This window comes from Gorilla gorilla, chromosome 3, assembly GCF_029281585.2.
Source record: "Gorilla gorilla gorilla isolate KB3781 chromosome 3, NHGRI_mGorGor1-v2.1_pri, whole genome shotgun sequence".
Lineage (NCBI taxonomy): Eukaryota > Metazoa > Chordata > Mammalia > Primates > Hominidae > Gorilla > Gorilla gorilla.
The window spans coordinates 166,569,369-166,592,924 of record NC_073227.2 but is presented as its reverse complement, the minus strand read 5'-3'; the positions used below and the strand labels follow the sequence as shown (position 1 = coordinate 166,592,924).

At 38.5% G+C, this 23,556-nt stretch overlaps 1 protein-coding gene across 4 annotated transcripts in view; it reads right to left on the bottom strand.

The window, feature by feature from the left end:
- SMAD1 (SMAD family member 1) overlaps window positions 1-23,556 on the bottom strand; it is a 77,159-nt gene that overhangs the window by 11,081 nt on the left and 42,522 nt on the right. For all 4 annotated transcript variants that reach the window (XM_063705585.1, XM_063705586.1, XM_019025899.3 and 1 more), the window contains 3 exons: window positions 8,301-8,558; window positions 5,664-5,780; window positions 1,441-1,662 (listed from right to left, as the gene is read on the bottom strand). In XM_063705585.1, coding sequence (XP_063561655.1) covers window positions 1,441-1,662; window positions 5,664-5,780; window positions 8,301-8,558 — 597 coding nt within the window. The remainder of the gene's footprint in view (window positions 1-1,440; window positions 1,663-5,663; window positions 5,781-8,300; window positions 8,559-23,556) is intronic.

Below are 23,556 nucleotides of genomic sequence, written 5' to 3'. Positions count from 1 at the left end.
GAAGGCTGAGGCACAAGAATCACTTGAACCTGGGAGGTGGAGGTTGCAATGAGCCAAGATCACACCACTGGACTCCAGCCTGGGTGACAGAGGGAGACTCCGTCTCAAAAAAATAAAATATAAATAAATAAATAAATAAATAAATAAATAAATAAATAAAATGAAGTAAAATTCATCACTGTAATTATTTTGGAGCTCAAATTGTCTGAGAGTTGGCCAGTGGAAGGCCCTCTAAGTTGGCTCCTGAGGCATGCCCCATGATTTCCATAAGCATTTCTTTACTTTCTGCCACAACAAGATGCTCCAGGGTCCTCCTGTGCCTACCTATCCCAGCCTAGGGGTAAGCCATTTCTTCAAGGAGCCCTAGTTCCTTTTAGTGGGACATGGGATTAGCGATGATGATCTGAACACTAGATGTGCTTATTGCTACTGGGTATGTATGCTTCTGGTCCCTTTCAGCAGGCAGATCAGAAACTATATGCAAGTAAAAACGCATATACATACCCATGCATACACACATAAGTAATACATGAGAACATAAACATGCATACATACATACACATATGTATTACTAAAATCAGAATTTTGCACTGATACCTCTATTCTCCTTCACAGGGTTTATTTTTTGCTCCCCTCCGCATTTATATGTCTGTTTTCCACAGTGGAAACCCAAGCTCCCAACAATATCCACACATTTAGTCATTTGCTTCATCTTTTCATATGAAAGTTTCAGAACGGTTTCACTCATACTGCTATGAAATAATCAAGTTTACTAAAAAGAGTTCGGGATTTATTTGAAATCCTACCCCTACTCTATCTACTCCACTCAGCCTAGGCTGAGGATATATAGTCACTTACTATATTCATAACTTACTAGGCTTGTTTTTTGGTCTTTATTTTTTCTTATTATAAATATATCCATGCCTGATTTTTTGTTCTTCTGAAGGTGCTGTCTTATATGGACAGTTGTTCAATTTGGTGTCCCTGTGGGGGTACAATCACTGCAGGGTTCTATCGTGCCACCTTGCACGATGTTTGTGCTAGAATCTAGTTCTTTCTTTTCTATTTACTGAGTTATGGTATTCATTTGAAATGCAATTAAGCAATTAACTTTAATTTGCTTTTAATTTTAGGTTGTGATTCATTTTATAACAGCCAATTTATTCTGCAACAAAATATCATACAGAATAGTGTCTTAAAATGGCAAATCATAATTTCAACTAATTAATTTCAATATTATGAGAGTTGATCGACCACAAAAATCACTGACTGCAAGAGCTTCCAGATAGCAGAAACTGGAAAAATATTTACAAACTGCAGCAAGTGAACATTACCTGGTTTTTGCTACAATAGTTTGTTACAGGAATGATTTTAAGTCAGCTCTGGAGGAACAGGGACACAACAGATAAACATCTGAAAGAGGTTAAAGCAAAAACTCACCTTTTCCAATATGCCGCCTGGTGTTTTCAATAGTGGAATTCCGGTTAACATTGGAGAGCAGCCCAAGGCAGAAACGGTTCTTATTGTTGGAAGGATCAGTGAAACCATCCACCAACACACTTGTGGAGGAGGCATGGAACGCTTCACCCACACGATTGTTGAGCTCATAGTAGACAATAGAGCACCAGTGTTTTGGTTCCTCATAAGCAACCGCCTGAACATCTAGAGGAAAGAAAATGTTATATCAACCAAGGTTAGTGCCTCAGGCTCTCAAAAACTGAAACCGTGTTGTTGAATTGGCTCAGGATCATGGAATGAAGACACTGGAAAAGCAATTGCTATTATAATGTATACAGTTTTTCTATGATGTTTAAAGCAGGTACTTCTTACTAAATATGACATTCTCCTTATTCTCCTAATTGGAGAAAATTGGAAAACAATTTTCTCCAATTACTATTAGATAACCAAAACACCAGCTAAGGAAGCACAGCAAAAAAACTTGCTGAATATTAACAATATGCTAATTGCTCTGTAATATGCAGAAATGGAAATCACCCCTACCACAGACTTTGGCTCACCATCTAAAGAAACACAACAAGTGACAAGTGAAAAAATAAGTGGGAAGAGAACAATAGAAGATAGAAAATATGCCAAAGGTACTGGCATAAAAATGAATTACTTTTGGCAAAGACTAAGTATGCCTATGCTTATTCAAAGCAATGAAAATCAGTTTCTAATTATTGATAAGAAGTTACTTTACCTCATATTAAGTTGCCAATAACTATCACAGCTACAGTGTTGCTCCAGTTCTCAAACTCAGGAAGAAATCTTGCCAGCTGGCCATTCTTACAGAATGAATCATATCTTTCTCATCCAGATTTCATGCTAACTTCCTTATATTTGCTTTAAGTCATGCAGAGCAGGTGTGTTTTGTCTCTCCATTCCCAGAATGGGCCAACAATGGAAATTACCCAACTTTACTGACAGGATGCAGCTTGTTAAGTCAAATCTCTTAAGACTAACAAATCTCCAAACAGAACATGGTTCTAAACATTTGCAACTAAAAGGTTTTAAAGATGAATTCCTTCTGTAGTAAAACCTCTTGTACCACTGCCTTAGAGATTCCAGGAATACAAACCATATATTTCCAGCATACCAATATATAATGATCTGAGGTTTATGAAGTCTTGGGTGTACAATAATAAAACAAAGAAAAGAAAGAAAGTCCACATCAGAAGCCCAGACTACAACTGCTAAGGGAGAAGCACCTCTGTGTTCTTAACATCAAATTCCACAAATACTAAAATGCACTTTACTTTAGAATTTGGTAAAAAACAAAAGAACAATAACAAACACACACACACACACAAAAAACAAGGAAAATACTCATGAAAAAACCCACACATAAGTTAGTCGCTTTACATATGTAAGTAGTTAGCTAAAAACATACACTATCTTCCCTGCTTGCTAAGCAACTCTACCACGTCAATTTGCTATAATTCAAAGAGCAAAACTTTAGTGATTTACAAGTGCCAAATCTTAAAGCAGACTGCAACATTATTAGCAGAAGGCTTTTATCAGCCATCAGGATACTTCAAAATACTATTCATCTAGGTCAGAGGTTGATGAATTTTTTCTGTGAAAGGCCAGCAAGATTTTATGGGCTGTATAATCTTTATCACAACTATCCAATTCTGCCCTTGTAACACAGAAGTAGTCACAGACAATATGTAATGAATGAATACAGCTGTGGTCCAATAACGCTTTATTTACAAAAACAGATAGCAGGCTGAATTGGCCTGTGGGCTGTAGTTTGTTCACCCCTGCTCTAGGAAAATCACCAAAGGTTAAAAACAAGTTAAAAAAAAGGGGTGGGGGGAGAAAAAAAATGGCCAACATTCCTTCCTTGTGAAAATATTAACTGATTATAAACTATAAAGGAAAAAAAAATTAAAGCTATTTAAATGAAAAAAATCTTAAAGCAATTCAAAGATCTGTTTCCTGAAATCAGACATTTTGGGTTTAGTAATAATAGTTACCGGGTCCACATGCTCCTAATAGTGTGGTACTGTGCCTATTCTCTCCTGGTATCCTGGTCCCCAAATATAAATTCCACAGATGTGTGAGATAGGGGTTATTTCCCCCAACCAGAGTGTTCATTGACTCAGAACTATGTTTGATAAGATGTTCAAGAGATAATCAGGAACCATAAAATACAGAGGCAATAAAAAAGATTTAAAAAATCATAATGATTAAAGTGGTGTACATTCCAATTTATGACACTGCACATCCAAGAAAGGTCCTTTGAGTTTATCACCAATTTTTTTTTCTTTTTTTTTTTGAGACTGAGTTTTGCTCTTGTTGCCCAGGCTGGAGTGCAATGGTGTGATCTCGGTTCACTGCAACCTCTGCCTCCTGGGTTCAAGTGATTCTCCTGCCTCAGCCTCCCAAGTAGCTCGGACAACAGGGGCCCACCACCACACCCAGCTAATTTTTGTATCTGCAGTAGAGACAGGGTTTCACCATGTTGGCCAGGCTGGTCTTGAACTCCTGACCTCAGGTGATCCACCTGCCTCGGCCTCCCAAAGTGCTAGGGATTACAGGCGTGAGCCACCGCGCCCAGCCTTCATCACCAATTTTTAAATCGACGTTTAAAGCAGTTTTAGGTTCACAGCAAAACTGAGTATAAGATAGAGTGATTTTCCATATGCCCCCCACCCCCACACCTTCCTAGCCTCCCCCATTATTAATATCCCCCACCAGAGTGGCACATTTGTTGTAACTGATGAACCGACATTCATCCTACAGACCTACAACCAAAGTCTACGGTTTGCATCAGGGTTCACTTATGGTGTACATCCTATGGGTTTGGATAAATGTATAATGACATGCAGTTACCACTGTATAATGTGTCATAGAGACAAAATCAATTTTAAGTACTTAAAAATATAAGCAACTCCTATTTTAATAAGTATCTCCTATTTTAATAAAAAAGCACTAAAATGAAACAAGACATACCTAGTAACCAAACTGCACTTTAACTTCAATTTGCATAAACATTATATAAATTGCATGACCCATGCCATGTGTTGAGTGCAGCAGCAAAGCACTTTCTTTCATGAGAGGTTATTTAGGAACAGTTTTATTTGCCAGGGTGGCTGTGGATTCTAACAGATTTCTCAGAGAGTCTACCAAACTTATTTACCTGAGTTCTCTGCTCACTTAAGTCTATCCTACTTGCCTATGTAGAGCTGGAAGAATGATGGCATCCTCCACTCGGTTACTGCTAAGGATATATACAGCGCTGGAATCAAAGACCCACCCTTTACTAAAGGGGGAAAGACATTTTTCATTTCTGCTTGCAAGTTCTTCAGGCTGAGAAGGGGAAAAACTTGTGCCTCAATTCCTTTTAGTAACAAAGTTAGAAACAAATAGCAAGAAATTCTATTAGTTTGTTCCAGTTGTAGTTACACATACATAAGAGCTGAAAAACAGATGGGGTTTATGTGTATCTATCCCAATTACAGAAGAAAGCCTTTGGACAGCCCAGTTATACCAACTTCCAACTTTGGAAATCACCAGTGAAAACTCTACTTCAGTACTGTTATACTTATTGTTTCTAAATACCATTTTGTTCATTTAAAAATACTCTTTTTGGCTGGGTACAGTGGCTCACGCCTGTAATCCCAGCATTTTGGGAGGCCAAGGTGGGCGGATCACATGAGGTCAGGAATTCGTGACCAGCCTGGCCAACATGGTGAAACCCTGTCTCTACTAAAAATACAAAAATTAGTCGGGCGTGATGGTGTGCACCTGTAATCCCAGCTACTCAGGAGGCTGAGGCAGGAGAATCACTTGAACCTGGGAGGTGGAGGTTGCAGTGAACCAAGATCGTGCTCCAGCCTGGGTGACCAGAGCAAAACTCCGTCTCAAAAAAAACAAAAAAAAAATTTTCATCATCAGTTAAAAATTATTAAATATTAAAGATCTAAACAGATAACTGCAAAATTATTCTCAGATCTTCATTAGTTAAGTCAGTGTATTTGTTCTTTAAATTAAAGACTTACTTGTTATCCAGCAATTGTACCGAGCTTCTCTTAACATTGGGCTCTATTTTTCTCAAACACCTCTCTTTTTAAAGACTAATAAAAATTTGTGAGAGAAAGTAACATCTGGACAAACTTTAGACTCTAAGAAAGGGAACAGGCAGCAATTAGTTTTACCTCCTCTGTTGATTTCTGAGGGCAGGGGAGGCGCCATCATGTTTGTGTCCATCGGCTGAGAGCCATCGTGGGTCATGGGGTCTTCAGGAGGCAGGTAAGCAGGTGGGGGCGTATCAGCTACAAAGTTTTTAAAGAAGTTATTTCTTAACCCTTAGTAAACATACACGCTCAAAACACATATCGTCTTCTGTACTGAAATTCTCAAGAGATCAAGTTGTCATTTCAACCTCCCCATTAAAAGACTAAAGGCTACAGGCACTGCCTTGACGTACAATTTCTGAAAAGTATTAACCATGCCACAATCATATACATTTTTGTGAAAATTCAGTGGGAGGAAAAGAATTATACTATATGCCAGTTCCAGAAGCTGTTTGCCTATCCAGGATCATGCTGTTTAAAAGCAATCAGAAGAGTATTTTAAGCACACTTTAATATAATCTGCTTTGAGAGGACCTCTGCATTTCAGTTTCACCGGTAGATGGAAAACCTCTGAAAGCTTCACTGGACTTCTTAAGAAAAGGAGCTTCAGGGTCTTTTGCATTAAATCTATGGGCTTTTAGAAAATTTACGGAGTTTCATTATAGCCTACTGATTTGAACTGTTAATTTTCCATGACTTTAGGGAATCTGTTAGGACCACATTCTCCCTACTCATTTAAATAATCACTAGCTTTAAAATCTCTAGTAACAGAATAACAGAAAATGAATCAGTTTATCACAGCTATCTTCTATTTCAGAATTTACATATATGTTTCTTCTGGCAAATAAGAGGCAAACATGATTTTTTAAACAAAGAACACTAACACAAGTCTTGCATTTTCTTAATATAAAACAAAGGGTATAGGTTTCTCACAAATAATCCTTTTCCATCCAAAAGCAAGCTCCTCACTAGCTATCATGAGCCCATCTAGCATATGTGTCAGAGCCTTGGAGACAAAATTTTACCTGAGGGAATCGTGAATGTTTGGATAAGTAATCGAGACCACTCAGAGCAACTGTCAAATACAAACAACTCATGTTGTTCCTTCAGAGAGCCCCAGTGATTTCCAAGACTCACTCTCCAGCTGAATCACAACCTGGTAACTTCACATCCAGCTGCTAACAAGCAACAACTCATAGTACTGAGATGGGACTACTGGGACCTTCTCTGGATGCCTCTTTTGCCCCTTTTCCAGCTTCTTTTAATTCAGCCTCTTCTCTGCAGCTGTAAGGCTGACTCGGCTTTATCTCAAGCCAGGAACAAAGACAAAGAGCCTCCTCTGAACCCAAGTCAATGAATTTCTGCCAAGAAGCTGGTGAAAATTTCATTGGCAATCTACGGCATCAGCACAACCAAGAGGGACCCGATAATTCTTGATACTACTCTACTATTCCTACAGGCACCTCCTCCCATCCCTTGCAACTGTTTTCCATATTTCCATTACTTGGCCTTTGCCTTAATCCCTGACATTTAGGGACACAGTGTAAATTCAAGCAATAACCTTTAATTCAATCTTGGGGCCACTCTGGGCTGCCACTGCTCAAAAGTCTTCTGAAATGTATCTCCTCACCACTAACCTGCCCATCATACAGGTTAGTGGTAAGGAGGAAGGGAGAGAGGTAGACAGGAAGTCACCAGTTACTTTGATTTTTTAAACTAGTCTGTCTCCCAACCCTCATACCAAACAGCTTTGGACTGAAAAACAGACAAAAGAATGTGAAATAAACAAGATTTAAATAAAAGAAGGTAATAAATACATAAATAAAAGGAAGCAATATAAATGTGGACCACTTTTCAATTTTTGAAGGCCTAGCACTGATGTTGAATTCAAATTTACTTAAAAACTTTTCAAGCAGCCCAATAAACACACTTGCCCAGTCATTTTCCCTTCCGAAAACATTAATAGATGTTAAGTATATTTTTGTTTAGGGTATCTTTCTTAAGGTCTACTGGCAAGAAATTTGGCACTCTTTTTTTTTGGAGATGCTTGCTCATTAACCTGTAACTTAAAAATATATAGTGTCCTTATTAATCATTTATTTTGATAACCATTACACCATCAGTTATGTCTAAAAAAAAAGAATTGTTTTTTGTCTTTGCTAAGTTGAACAAGCAGATGGTTTCCAGTACTTCTGTTGTAATTCCTTTGTTGTTAAAGTATACGTTTCTTGGGATTACATCATCATTTAAATGAATTTAATTAAGTAGGGGGTGGGATCCCTCAGGAAATATTTTTTCTGAGGTTGCACTTGCAACAGGAGTTTTTTCCATGTATGAAAATGATGCTGATTGAGGTTGTGTTCTTGTAACAGCAAATGTGTGTAACACACTATTTTTCTTTTTATCAAGAGTAAAGACTGTAACAATTATGCCACTCCCAGAAGGATGCAGCTGTTTCAAAACCTTTTAAAAACAAGGGGAAAATATAGCTTATTCAAGCAATTCAAGCATCTGTGCCTGACAAATAAAATAAGACATTTGCTTATTTGGCTATGAGGTCTCCTTTCACCAAAAGTTGTATCCTAAAAGTGCAAGAGCACTACGTCATATACCAGGGCTGAAAACCTCCCTCCACTGCAGGTTGACCCAGCTTTTCCGTGACACTGTGATAACACTGTCTGATATGACTACAGAACATCACTGAACATTCCAACCTACCTGGCATCTGGAAAGGGCTTCCTGGGTCTGAGCTGGTGGGAGAGTGAGGGTAGGTGCTGCTGCTGCTCCCAGGAGAGTTTGGGTAACTGCTATTGGGAGAGTGAGGAAATGGGTGGCTGTTGGGTTGCTGGAAAGAATCTGGAAAAGTGGCGTTGAGTGGCATGTGAGGCTCATTTTGTCCTAAGTTACGGAACTGAGCTAAGAGGCTGTGCTGAGGATTATATTCGCTGTGTCTTGGAACCAGCACAGGAGGAAGTACTAGAAAAAGAAAGGGAAAAAAGAGAAGGACAAAAATGAGAATTATGATCTATAATTACATCACAATAAAATAAAACACAATCTGTAAACAACAACAAATTATCTGATCCCTGTCCTGCTGCCAACTCAAAAGCATCATTCAAATGAAAAGCTATTTTACCCTCAAGAACAAATGCAGGAACAAATACAATCCCTTTAGAATCACTGATGACATATGCCTGAGATTTGCAGTATTCACAAATTGCCCAAGGAAAGTTGGCAAAATACAATCTTTTAGGTTAAAAATGTTAAGGTTCCCTCATTCTTAATTTTTTCATTCACTAAAAACCAAAGCATAATTGTTTATCACCATTGACAATTATATTTCATAGCCCTGGCTGATAAGACTTCACATTTAAGAGTTAATGCTTATTGAATGATATGAATTATTCACCACAAGTGTTTTAAGCTGACACACTAGTTCACTTTAACACAAAAAAGCAGCATAGTAAATAAAGCTGAAGAGGTAAAATCAGTGAACTGTAGAAAATGCAAATGCCATGAAGATAGTTAATTATACAAAATATGAGGTGCTTTGTGGGACAGAATTTATCTTGTATCCTGTCCTAGGAGTCACACTTCATGAACATCTTTTTTCTAAGGATCTTACCCACTTTTCAAGAATCCTTAACACCACCTGTGAGGTCAAGGAAGAAACAGTTCATACAATTCACATTTTGCTAACTGAAAACTCAAGGTACAAAGGCGGCCCAATAGGTAGGCACCTGTTGAGAAGCAAAGAAAACAACTCCTGTCACTCCTAAATGTTCTATATTAGGAACCTAAGGAGTTAATAATTGGCATGGTCATCAACCTCCAGAAACCTCCTGAGGCAAAGCCACTATAAATATAATTATCCTGGAAAGGCAGGGCTGGCTAACAGTCAGTTACAGAGCCCTAGCCAGATCCTAGGGTTAGATCCTAAGTTTCCCTGCCAGGGTCACCAGATGGATGCTCTAATAAAGGTCTTTGCAATCCCTCCAGCTCCTGTGGCCTCAGCTACAAACAGAAAAGCAGCCCATTTCATAAACTGCATGAGAGGAGAGAGGAGAGATTTAAAACTTATGATTATTGTTGGTTGTTAGGAATCAGAATATATTTCCCCAAAGAAACAATATTTGGTGGCAATAGGAATTTAGCAGACTTTTGAGGGCTTTCCAGGGAATCTATGCATAATTTATATCATTTCTACAGTAAAAAGTGCTCTTAACACTTGGATTATCACTTTTTTATGAGCTGAAAATTGCTTTTTAGATAAAAACAGGTTTTTAAAAAAGTATTAAGATTTCTCATGTGCTATATTTTATACTCCTACATAATCCCATAGCATCAGATTTGTTATTTCCCTATTTGATCCTTCAGGAACAAATCTTTTGAGTATATAATAAATGTATTTTCTTTTTAGTACAGTGATGGAATCTTCCCAAACCAAACCATTAAAAGCATAAATTCTTCTTCTACCTTTCAATAGTCATCTGAACTATAAAATGCTTTTGTTTTGTTGAAGAAACATTCCTGATAACGGATCCCCAATGCCAATAAAAATTTATATTCCAAAACAGTCCAATACCTTTCAATTACCTTTGCAATGACAAACATTCCCTTTTCTTTTAGCTGCTGTGACTTGAGTTACCATTTCCCAACTTGCCTTTTACAGGCATCTAGCTATAGTCTCAATTATGATTTTTACCCTTAAAAGGGGGAAACATTGGCCCCTAAACCACTCCCCACAAATGCAGCACCAGACAGCAATCCTTCATGTCCTCTATTCTTCAGAGGACCCCTCCCTCTCACAACACACACGCACAGAGTCCATTAAGGTTGGTGCAAAAATAATTGCAGTTTTTGCATTTAATGGCAAAAACTGCAGCAACTTTGCACCAACCTAACACTTAGTGGAGCATCTGTTTTAGCAGCTCTCGTTTCCTAACAGTTTTAGAACTGGGGACTTACTTGTTCCTACTACTTGCAGATGGGGGCAGTCAGGGAGGAAGAACTAGCCTTTGCAATAGCCACAGCAAAGGGCAATGTATTTCTGCTTCCCAAGTTGAAAATCTGCATATGTATTCCTCAAAATGTGAGACTCATCCAATGCTGTGTGTGTGTAGCATCTTGTTATATATATAAACTACAATTTATCTGATGATACAATGTTATCTTCTGCTGATAAATACTTGGGTTGGAGGGGGAAAAACCAACTCAATGCTTGGGTTATTTCCAGTTTGAGGCAGTTATAAAAATTTCTATGAACTTTAAAAAATTTAACTTATTTTGAAATAATTTCAAACTTACAGAAAAACTGCAATAGTACAAAGAACACTCAAATACCCTTTACCCAGATTCACCAATTTTTAACATCTTGCCACATTAACTTACTCATTCTCTCTCCTCCATTCCCCAGCCCTAGAACACAAATACACTTCTTCTGAATTATCTGAGAGCAGGTAACATACATGTCCCTTTACCCTACAGCATTTCAGAGTAACTCCCAAAAGGAACATTAACTTACATATACACATTTGTTATCAAACTTGGGAAATTTAACATTGATGATTTTATCTAATATAAAATCATATTCCAACTCTGTCAACAGTCTCAACCATGTCCTATGTAGCAATTTCCTGATACAGGACCTAAGGTAGAATCACATATTGTACTTTGTTGTCATATTTCTTTAGTCTCCTGTAATCTGGAATAGTTCTTCAGCGTCTTTTTTCCTTCTTGCTTTCATGCTACCGACATTTTTGAATACAGGCAGTTATTTTACAGACTGTTTATCAATTTGGGTCCCTCTAATGCTTCCCCATGATCAAACTCTGAGATTTGTGGTTGGACTACTAGATAAGTGGTATCATTCCCTTCTCAGTTCATATGCACAGAAGCACACGATGTGTCTGCCTGTTTGAGGTTTAATCCTGATCACTTGGTTAAGGTATTGTGCATTTCTTCCACCGTAGACAGTCTCTATCTTTCCTTTTGTAATTAATAAGTAGTGAGAGATACCACGAGACTGTGTAAATATCCTGTTCCTTATCAAGCTTTATCCCCTATATTTAGCATCCATTTTGCTTGAATAAATTTTTGCTATAATGGCTGTGAACTGAATTTTCTTTAACTCCATTATTCCTTCATTATTAGTCAGAATTCTAATATGAAGACGTGCTTTTCCATCTCTCGTGTCTATATGCCTATATATAACAGTCATCAGTACGGCTTCACGGATTCTTAATCAATGAGCTATAATCTATAAATATCTTTATCTATTTTGATGGTCATATTGTCTTAGATTTGGCCATTGGGTGCCTGTTCAAGCTAGTCCCTGTGCCTTTGTAACATGTTCCAATTATTTGAGTATTTCTTAATTTCTGGAACAAGACATTCCAGGCTTATCTCTTACCTTCCCTTTCTGCCACTCCAGCAATCTCTGGTTCCCGTTAGTGAGGAATAGTATTTAGAAACCAAAATCTGGGATTTGGCTGTGTTCTGTATGTCTACTGGAGCCACATTGATTCTAGGCCCTGTGTGTGTGCGTGTGTGTACTGGAAATTGGGTTATGCTGTTACATCCAAGTGTAAGCCAACTCCACAGGGTTTTCATTTGCCTTTCTCTATTTCCTATCTGTATCTCCTTATTTCAACAGTGAGAACCTTGGCTACCAACATCAAAGTATTTATGAATGTGCTTAATTCTACGATACACTGAAAAAATTTCAGAAATTATAAAATAAACCTACTAAGACAAGTTTTGGGTTTATTCTCTTTAATTTTTTTTTTTTTTTTGGTATACTAAGTACTTGGATTCATTCAAATTCATTCAAAATCTACTTGGATTCATCCCTCTCTTCTCTTCAGTGTTATTTTATTACTTTGAAATTTTATTCAATTTCTCCCTTTCACAGTTAGTTTATTTGAATATATCTGTTGCTATTTGCGCTTAGTTTTAGGAGTTCCCCTCTCTCACTCTTGTTGATTTAATTTTGCTTTTTAAATACAGACAATATTAACATGATTTTAAAGTCAAAACAATATACTCCCTACCACATCCCTTCTAACTTAGTCCTCCAATTTTAACATCCTCCTAGGGTCACCAATTTCATTTTTTTCTGGCTTATCCTGTGTTTCTTCTTGAAAAAAGCAAGCAGATAAATGGATGCTTTCTTATTTAGTCTTTACTGCTAAAAAGAAAGATAGCCTACTATATATGCTCTTTTGCACTTTGCTTTTTTCACCTATATATGAGAAAAACTTCATATTAGTGCACAGAGGTCTTCCTCATGTGGTTTGACAGATAACAACACCAAAGGTGATTTAACAATCTCCCATATCTGGCCATTTAGGTATTTCACAATATTTTACCAGAAAATGTAATACTGCAATGACTGTGCATATATACGGTAGCACTGTCAAAGGTGTATCTTCAGGGCAAATTCCTAGATGTGGAAATGCTGGGTGAATGGGTAAATGTATATATAACTTTGTTATTGTCAAGTACCCCTTTCCAATGGTTGCACCATTTTGCACTGTCACATAGGAGTGCCTTTTTCCCATACCTTCCAGAATAGTCTGTCAAGCTTTTGAATCCTGACAACCTGATGGGTGACAAATGACATTTTGGTGCAATTTTAATTTACATTTCTCTTATAGTGAAAGTTGATCATCTTTTCATGTATTTCAGAGAGCGCTTTTCTATCTTTTTCTTTGAACTGTTGGCTTATGCCTTTTGCCCATTTTTGGTATTTTCATCCTTCATTAAAAAAAACAACATACTAGAGATACTAGCCTGTGATATATGTTGTGGATATTTTACCATGACTATCATTTGTCTTTTCACTTATGTATATTTTTTGGTAGGCACATTTATCAACATATTATTTTATTGCATATTTATTTTTGAGTCCTAGAAAGCCTTCTCCTATACCCAGATTATAAGGAGGAATTCATCCATGCATACTTCTAGTGCATATAAAGTTTCATAATTTATTTAGCTCTGTGATCCCTTTGGAGTTTAGTTTTATTTGTGGTATGAGGAATGGATCTAATTTTATCTTTCTCCAAATGGTTAGCCAGTTAACCCCAACACCATTCATTAAAAGCCCATCTTTGACCCAGTGATTGGAGTTGCCGCTTTAAAAAAGTTCCATAAATGTTCGAGTCTTTTAGACATTTAATTCCAGTACACTTCATCCTGTTCTAGTCTGTGCCCCAGTACCACTCTGTTTTAATTATAAAGGCTTTATAGAGATTTTAATATCCGATAGGGGCCAGCCCCTCTCACAGTTCTTCCTTTTCAGTGTTTTGTTTGCATGCTTAAGCTTTCCATATGACTTCAGTTATCACCTTGTTTACCTCCGGTAAAAAAAGTTATTAATACTTTTATTGAGGTCACATTATATGCATAAATTAAGTAAAGATTAATATCTTAATGATGCTGAAATGCCCTTCTGAAGATGTAGGAAGGTCTGTTCAAGCCTACTTTTGTGTTCTACAAGTATTGTCTGTATTAGTTGCTAGCACTGCTGTAACACAATACCATAGACTGGCGGCTTAAACAACAGAAATTTATTTTCTCACTGTTGCTGTGAAGGCTGGAAATCCAAAGTCAAAGTGTTGGCAGGTTGGTTTCCCTGAGGCTTCTCTTCTTGGCTTGCAGGCAGCTGCCTCCTCAGGGTGTACTCCCATGGCCTTTTCTCCTGAGGTCTCTGCATGTTTCATCCCTCTTCTTATAAAGACCCCAGTCAGACTGCATTAGGGCCCATGCTCATGGTCTCATTTTAATTTAATTACCTCTTTTAAAGGCCCTATCTCCAAAAACAGTCATATTCTATGGTGCTTGGGGTTAGGGCTTCAATATATCAATTTTGGGGCACGCAACTCAGTTCCTAACACCACATATAGGATTTGCACATTTCTTGTTAAATTTATCAAGTTGTTGCTATTTTCAATGAGATTAAATGAGGCTTCTTCTCCAATGTATCTTCTAACTGGTAATTACCACCACATGGTCCACAGCAGCACTTACAAAAACTTATTTGCTTTTTTAAAAACAAATTTTATTATTATTTTTAGAGCTGGGGTCTTGCTATGTTGCCCAGGCTGGAGTGCTGCGGCTATTCACAGGCATGATCACAGAGCAATTCAGCCTCAAACTCCTGGGCTTAAGCGATCCTCCTGCCTCAGCCTCCTGAGCAGCTAGGACTACAGATGCCTGCCACCATGCACAATTTTTATTTTTTGTAGAGACAGGGTCTCACTATGTTGCCCAGGCTGGTCTCAAACTCCTAGTCTCAAGCTATCCTCCTGCCTCAGCCTCTCAAAGCACTGGGATTACAGGCATGAGCCACCACACCCACCCTGGAGACTGTATAAGTAGGGTGTCTGTAGGTTCTAGCTTGCCTGGTATAGTCCCAATTTGTACCTGTTGTCCAATGTAATTAGTAATAGGTGACTCTTGTCAATTTCAAGCCTCCTGGCTTGGACAATAAATGTTCACACTAACTATAAGCGATGACTAATTAAATTCAGGAAAGTAAAGAGACAGGTCTGGAACAGCTGCCAGCCCTAGAAAGAAGTATTAATGTGGCAGAAAGGAGACACATAGAAGTTAGTCAGGCTGGGTTAAGCCTACACACACGTGCTGCTCTAAAATAACAAGGCCCAGGCCTGTCTCCCTGTGTGGAATCCTGAAGGACAATGCTGTGGTTCTCTCCCAGATGTCTCTCGCTCTACCCCCACTTCATGCTCCTTTCATTTCAGCAAGATTTCAGTAAAGAATAATTAAAATATGTTTTCTATTAGGCGAAAAGGAAAGAAGAAACATTCAGATAATTATTCATGTTTAAGCACACTTTCTTTGTGCAATTCTCATTTCTTGGGTGAGAGATTTACCAGCCTAAAGAATGAGGATTTGCAAACTGCAGGCCCAACTCAGATCACCAATAGGAAGGGAGAGACGGTGAGCAGTGTTTCCCTCTGACTTGTTCTACGTCTCGGGCTGTTCCTATTTTATGGAAAACAAATATGGGAACATAGACTTTTCTGGGGAACCACTTTCTTAGTGCACTAAGGTGACCCTTGTTTGGTAACTTCAAAATATGGCTAAAGTGTGGGACTTCCCTCTTTAAGGGCTGCTCCTATTGGTTAATTTGAATAAGAATCTGCTTTCAAAGAGGAGCCCAGTGTTAAAACATCTTTCTTTGTACACATGAATTTCTTCTGAGTTATTTAAAAATCAGACCATGTATGTCCTTCTTGTATCCTAGGAGCTCTAACTCTGGTAAAAACCCAAATCTTTTCTCCCGCCCTAACCCCTCAAATATATTCTGAAAAAAGGCCCCTAGGTGATTTCACCAATCCTCTCCACCCATTTGAAAATGTCTAATTGTGTTATGTCTTTAAAAGGTTGAAGCTATCTTCTTTTCCTGATCTCTTTTCCTTTTCTCTCAGGAGAAAAAGTCTTCAGATTTCTGCCTTTTCTCAGTGACGTTAACTCTGCTTTTCAAACTGTGCATCTCTGTTAAAAATAAAATCCCTTTTCCAGTCAACAGGGAAACCCAACTAAGAATGTTTCAGGAAGCAAAAGTTTCAGAGATATTTGTGATTCTGCTATTATACTCAGCTTTTCGGCGTTGCTAAGGTACACGGAAAAGAATGAAAAAGAACAGTTAAAATTGTAGAGAGGGGCTGAGCTCTGGAAAGGATTCCTGTAAACTCTAGATGTGAGAGCTTTTTTAAGATTTTGAAGTACTGCTTGAAATTCTGTCAGCAAGTTGTCAGTGGTAAAGTAGTCTAGTAATGAGACAAAGTCTGACAAATCCCCACATGGGCTGTGACCCACCAAATGTTCGTGAGAAAGCAGCTTTTTTCTTTTTTAAACACGCAAGAGAGTTCTGATATATGTTTGCCCATACAGAAGTAACGGAAAAAAAAAAAAAAAAAGAAGTAACGGACACAAGCTACCTGTTACCTGGCAGTACAGAAATGCTTTCTAGGTCTGAGAAGGTGGAAAAGGCATTTAGGTTAGAGTCAAGACACCTTAGTTCTAGTCCTGACTCCCGTAACCACCTTTGTGACTTTGAGCCAATCACTTAATGTCTCAGGGACTCAGTTTCCTCACACAAAAGAGCAAGAAACTTGCTCTCCACAGGGTCTTCCTGCTCTAAATTCTGCAAGTCTTCTGATGGATGAGAATGCTGCTCATGTACACCTGGAGTTTCGTAATGTCCAAAGCTCAGCCCCAGATGGCATCTAAGTTGAATCTCAGGACATTTCAGTGAGGCCACCTACAAGCAGAAAGGAGGCCCAGGGCTAGGGACAGAATGGCCCCAGAGCCAGTCAGCTGCAGCAATTCTCGTGAGAAAGGGAGGGCAAGCTGCCAGAGCAGCTGTGCCCAATATGATGCCTACACGAGACAGATGTCCCCAGTAGAGTGTGTTCAGTGACCTTCTAAACAGAGACACTTCAAGTAGGAAGTGCTGGAAAGGGTAAGAGTAAGAACACTTAAAATTAATAGTATACACATTTATGAAATAAAATTCCTTACCTCAGCATATGTCAGGGAAACTTTATGCTGAAGAAATGATTCTTGGAACCTCAATAGAGGTTAAATTTTAATGAAAATATATAACAGCCTAAATCCCTGAGTGATGGCACTTTTTTGTCTGCTTATTGGTGATGAGGTGATAGTACGGAGGGTCTATAATATAAGGTTCACTGGGTACCATATACGCCTCCATCATGCAGGGCACTGCAGGTATGAGTCAACAGGACAGACACTGTCCTTGCCCATTGGGAAAATTGTCTATCACTAAATCCTCACAGCAGTTATCTCTGTTTTACAGGTGAAGGATCAGGCTCAGCCTAGCTAAGTAACCCATGCAAGGTCACACAGCTGCTAATTGAGGGCCAGGATGTGAATCAAGGTCTGCTCATAACCACTAGACAATCACTCAGTACTATAAAACTGGAAAGAGACTGTGGAAGTTGTTTTTTAAATTCTTTTTCCATCCTTCTGTTTGTTTTTTTAGGGGCAAGATCTTTTTAAAAGGTATGATAGTTTTGCCTAAAGGTAGCAACACAGTAGTGTTTACTTTCTGGGAGTATAGTTACTCAAGTACAAATATATTAAAAGACAAATATGTGAACATAATTTGACATAGAGAAATGAATTTCATTCAACAATATCATCAAGCATTAAACAAAAGCCACTACATTTACCTAAAAATCACCTAAATCTAACTCAACTTCTGAGAATCCAACTTCCTAGATAATGCCAGGCCAATGATTCTTTTTGTATACCACAGATTATTTTCTTGAAAAATACCTTCTCTGGGCACCCACAGAACATCCGCTATGACTCCATGACCTAGTTCAGATTCCTGCTCCAACCTATCTTTGTGGCTTTTTGCAATTTTCATCTGCTAGTTTCATACTTCTGCACCTTTGCTCACTTGGCCGTATTTCCAAGTCTCAGTTCTAACAGCACTCCCATGGTGTCTTTCCTGGTCTTTCTATCCACCCCTGGTAGAAAAGAATTCCTCCCTATGCCTCAGTGTGCCCTACACAGACTTTCATTGTAGCATCTGCAACATTTTATTGCTAAGTTGACTTTACTTCACCTGGACTGTAATGCCTTTGTGGGTAGAACTGATTTTCTTTCTTTTGAAAGGAAATAGGTGCCAGTGTCTGGCGCCTAATAGGTCCCGAATGAATGTTTTTTCAATATGTTTGTAAATTGTATTGCTATTCCTGACCCATCTACTATAAGTGGGTTCATATAAACCAGTCTTTCTCAAAGTTCGGCCCTCAGACTCTTTGCACCTGAATTAGATACTTATTTAAAAAGGCAGATTCTTATACCTCATCCCAGATATAACAAGTCAAAACCTTCAGCAATTCTGGGTGAATACAGCCTAGGTACAGGAAGACAAATGGTTACTATATGCACTGGCAAGAGAGCTAGGTGTCTGGCCCTATCTATGTCTCTAAGTAGCTGTGGAACTTGAACTTCAATTTTTCTCATCTTAAGTCAAATTTCTAGAGATCATCCCTTTCACTTACAAAAAACTCTACACAGTGTTGGTCCTGATTCTTTGATAGTATACAGATATAAATCCAAATGACATGGAAAAGGCTGGCATGGCCTTATAGTAAGCTTACAGAAAATTTACAGGGCCCAGTTTTTTTGGTCAAGAGGCATGTTGTCATGGAAAAAGCACTGGCTTGGGATCAAGATAGCCCAGGGTCTTAGCTGTATGAATTTAGGTGGCATAAATTCTCACCTCAGTTTCCCCAAAGGGATAGCAAGCCCTTAACAGACTCTGAGAATCAAGAATGGTGGCACACAGCAGTTTCTCAAACCTAGTTCCCTCTCTGTCTTTTCTCTTCCTACTTTCACCCTGGTAGTTTCCTTTCTTTTGCCAAGTATTTATCTGCTTTACTTCCACAGAAGGAAGGTGCTCTGTTATTAGAGACTTCGAAAGTTGTTAGAGGTAGAAAAAAACTTCAGGGTATAACCTAAAAACATCAGGAGGAAAAAAAATACCTTCAAAAGCCACACATGAAGTATAGTAACAGTCAGAAGCAGGTGTTAGTTTCTCAGTTCCAAAATTGGAAATTCTGCTTGTTTACTAGCCGATTAACTAGGGCAATTTACTATTTAAACCTCACTTTTAATAGTAAAATAGGAATAATAGTACTTCTCAGATTTTCTTTTAATATGGTGCTTATACATGTGTGTACCAAGTGCCACATACCAAGCTGTAACAGATATTAACTCATTGAATCCTCTTAACAACTCTGATCCTAGGTACTACATTACCTCTACTTTATAAAAGTGGAAAATGAGATATAGAGAATGGGATAGAGAATGTATGACCAATAACCAGGGAAGACAGGATTCAAACCTAGGCAGCCTGGCACTGCAATCGAAGTTCTTAGCCACCATGCTATGGTGTCTCTCAATGTTGCACAAGTTAGTTTTAACAAAGTTCCATAAGCACACAGTAAGAGTCATTACACAAAGAGCAGTTAGCCTATGGTGTCTAATCATCTATTGCACGATTGATATGTAAATGATTAACCTAGGTATCTTTAATTTGTAACTGCAGCTGAATTAATTATATTCAGCTCATTCTGAGTTTATATTTGATGCAATTAAATATATTCCATGAAAATGAGATACTTGGTATCTAATAAAGAACATTATGGTCAGGCGCGGTAGCTCACGCCTGTAATCCTGGCACTCCGGGAGGCCGAGGTGGGTGAATCACTTGAGGTCAGGAGTTCGAGACCAGCCTGGGCAACACAGTGAAACCCCCCGTCTCTACTAAAAAATACAAAAGTTAGGCCGGGTGCAGTGGCTTACGCCTGTAATCCCAGCACTTTGGGAGGCTGAGGAGGGCAAATCATGAGATTAGGAGTTCGAGACCAGCCTGGCCAACATAGTGAACCCCTGACTCTACTAAAAATACAAAAAATTAGCTGGGTGTAGTGGCGGGCGCCTGTAATCCCAGCTACTCAGGAGGCTGAGGCAGGAGAATCACTTAAACCCAGGAGGTGGAGGTTGCAGTGGGCCAAGATCGTGCCACTGCACTCCAGCCCTGGTGACAGAGTGAGACTCAATTAAAAAAAAAAAAAATATATATATATGTGTGTGTGTGTGTGTGTGTGTGTGTATACACACACACAAAAAAATTAGCCGAGAGTGGTGGTGCATGCCTGTAGTCCCAGACACTTGGGAGGCTGAGGCAGGAGAATAACTTGAACCCAGGGCCGGGGCCGGGGCGGGGAGGGGTGGAAGTTGCAGTGAGCCAAGATTGCGCCACTGCACTACAGCCAGGGTGACAGGGTGGGATTCTGTCTCGAAAAAAAAAAAATTACTGATCAATGGGAAATAAACAGAAGCCTCCATAAACACTTCAAGGGCAGATGTGGACTCGCAATCCAAACCTCATGCAGCTGGTGCACATATGATCACATTCTCTACTACCAAAAACTCTGGATGCCCCTCCTTTTTGTTGAGAGAAAACTGATTAAAGAAAAGACTTCTTTTGGGAAGCAGTATAGCACAGTGGTTAGCAGCATGGATTTTGCAGTTAGGCTTTAATTTGAATCCTGGCTTTCCAGACGCAAGTTGTGTGAAAAATTTACTCAAATTCTACATCTCAGTAGCCACATTGGTACCATCTTCTGGCAGTCGTGGTTAGAATTAAATGAGAATATATGGTAAGTGATAAGCACAGTGTCCAGCACACAGAAAGCATAAAAAGTCACTATTTTAACTTTGTTAATATTTTATTCTAATAATATCATTCCTTTTCTGAATATCTGTTTAATGAAAAATTGTTTACGTTACAAATTTTGTTTCTATTCTAAGAAAGATACACAGAAGTGATGTTCCTTGTATCACTATTTCAGTCATATTGTTTTAAGAATGCATTAGTACATAAAGCCTTTTCACATGCATTAACTTTATCCTCAACCTGAAAAGATGTAACCACTCCCCCATTTTATGGGTTAGCAAACACAAGCTCAAAGAGGACAAATGACTAACCCAAGGTCAAAGTTATCAAGTGCCAAAATTCAATCCAGCCCTTCTAACCCTAGATTCTTCCCACCATGTTTTAACTACTAAAGAGAAATAAATATCTCCTTTAAATGGCCTTATTGTCCAGAATATCCTAAAGAACTCCACATTTACTGGTTGGCAATGGCATTCTACTGTGAGCAAGAGCCTTTTCCTTCTCCCCCATTCATCATCAGCATGGATTCCTGTTTTTCTCCCAGTGGTGTGTAATTCACTTCTGTCCTTAATTATTCTGTTCATCAAATTGTCTCAGATTTGTCACAAGCTGGCCTCTGGGTCCTTGTGACATGCTCCCATCAGTTTTCTCTTAAATAACATTTTAAGATTAGCTATTATTTTTCCTATTTAAAAGCTGTAAGTTATATGTGAATAGATATTTATCCACAACTTTTCTCCCAAGTTGATCATCCTACTTAAATATCTGTCAAGCACACCACCATACCCTGGGTAAACTTTTCAGGTGCTCAAAGAAAGGTATTGTCACACACACAAAAAATACTGCAAAATCTGCTACAAACCTAGCTAGCTAGAACTGATAGGGAAACTACAGGGAAACAAAGGCAAAAACATATAAGGCAATTTCACTCTGTTACTTATATGTTTATTTTTAGTTTACAATAAGCTGTCCAAATACTCCTTATAAAATCACTCTTCTTTTACTTTATTCTCACTGAACATCCCAGACAGGCCACTGGGAAATTAGTCAAGTGAAGGTGATGTGCGACCACATAAGCCAGACTACGCCAGGCCACAATTTAGATAAAAAATGTCTTTTCTCATGCGAAAGAATAAAGAACTAAGAAGAGCAGCATCTCTTGGAGAGCTGTTTTAGAACCAAGGTAGTGATATAGCAGAATATAAACCTGATCTTCCATTTTTAAAACCTGCTAAGATTCCAGAGCATGAACATTACAATTTAGAGAACTGGAGGAAAATTGCCAAACACTCCTTTGTTGACCTAAATCTTGATTTAAGCCACAGAACGTGTTTCCAACACCCTAGATCTTTTATCAAGGAAATTACATTTACCTCTAGTTACATAGTTTTATGTGGAGCAGACCTGCAATTGAGTATTATGGTCAGGCTTCAGTGCTAGAGAAATCCTGTTGAGAACTGAGGGCAATGATAATTAGAAAAGTGGAGTGGGTAAGCAGCAAGTGATTATCTCTCCATCTCCCATACACCGGGAGGCCTGGCCCAGCTCAGCCCAGCTCAGCCCAACCCACCCCAGCCCAAACCCAGGGGAAACGAGTCTGCATGCAGACATTCAAACTAGATTCAGCACCAGTATCAAACAACTACACCAATCCCCAGCCAAACTGGCAGATTAACAAAATGTGGGGGGTTTAGCTCTACTATTCTGCAAGCCCTCTTAGATTTTTACCACAGTGCTCATGGTATCCACCCTACAGCTGCTCCAAATCCTCCAGCTCTGCTTCTTCAAAACAAATAAACCCTTGTTGCTTCCCCATCTCTTCCCCAAACAAATCTCATTTTTCCAAATATCAGGGCAGAGGTTTGATGATCTGGCTAATTCATGCTTATTAGTCACGATGCTTAGTCTTTCCAGAGAATATTTTCATTTTAAGGGGAAAATGGCAAGCGGATAGAACATATATTTGAGAGAAAGCAATCTCTGGTCTGTTCTCTGGCCTTTTGATATCTAGCACCAAAGAGGCTGAAAGTAAAACCAAATTAATCAGCCTGAGATCATTACATAAGCCGACCATCCTCTTCTATTTCTCTCCTTTTTCCAAGTATCCAGCAAGGCCACCGGGCACTCCCACATGGGGCAAATCATCTGTGACTCCTCCTAAACTCAACCACATATAAAACTTACTCAAACCTCCAAGAAATCATTGTTTCAGGATGATCCACATGTGGGAATAATAAGCCAAAAAGCACAATTCAGAAGGTCTTAATTATTATTTCACCCAAAGCTAGTCTTGGAAATATTGGCCTGGTTTTTTTCTTAAATTTTAATTTAAAATATTATGACAAATGTTTTTCTATGGTTTTCAAAATTGCTGTTTTTCTTCAGTCACTTTTTTTTTTCCGTTTTCTTTTTAACAGCTGCTGGCTGGCTGGTGTTCTTTCTGCTCTATGAACCAGCAATGGAGGGTGGAAGACAGCTGCACTTTAAATGAATCTGAAAGATCTGAAAATATCTTCTCTTGCCCACCTAATACTGCAGAAATAGAATAAGAAGAAAAATAATAAAGCAGAAGACAAACGTCAGGAAAGCAAAAGTATGAGAAAGGTACTTTGTATGATCTATAGACTACTGTCTTAAAATTTCAAATTAAAGTAGATTTGGCGATAGAAAAATTCTTCCCAGAAGCAAATCACATTGTAGTTGTCTAGATGTCTGCTTCCA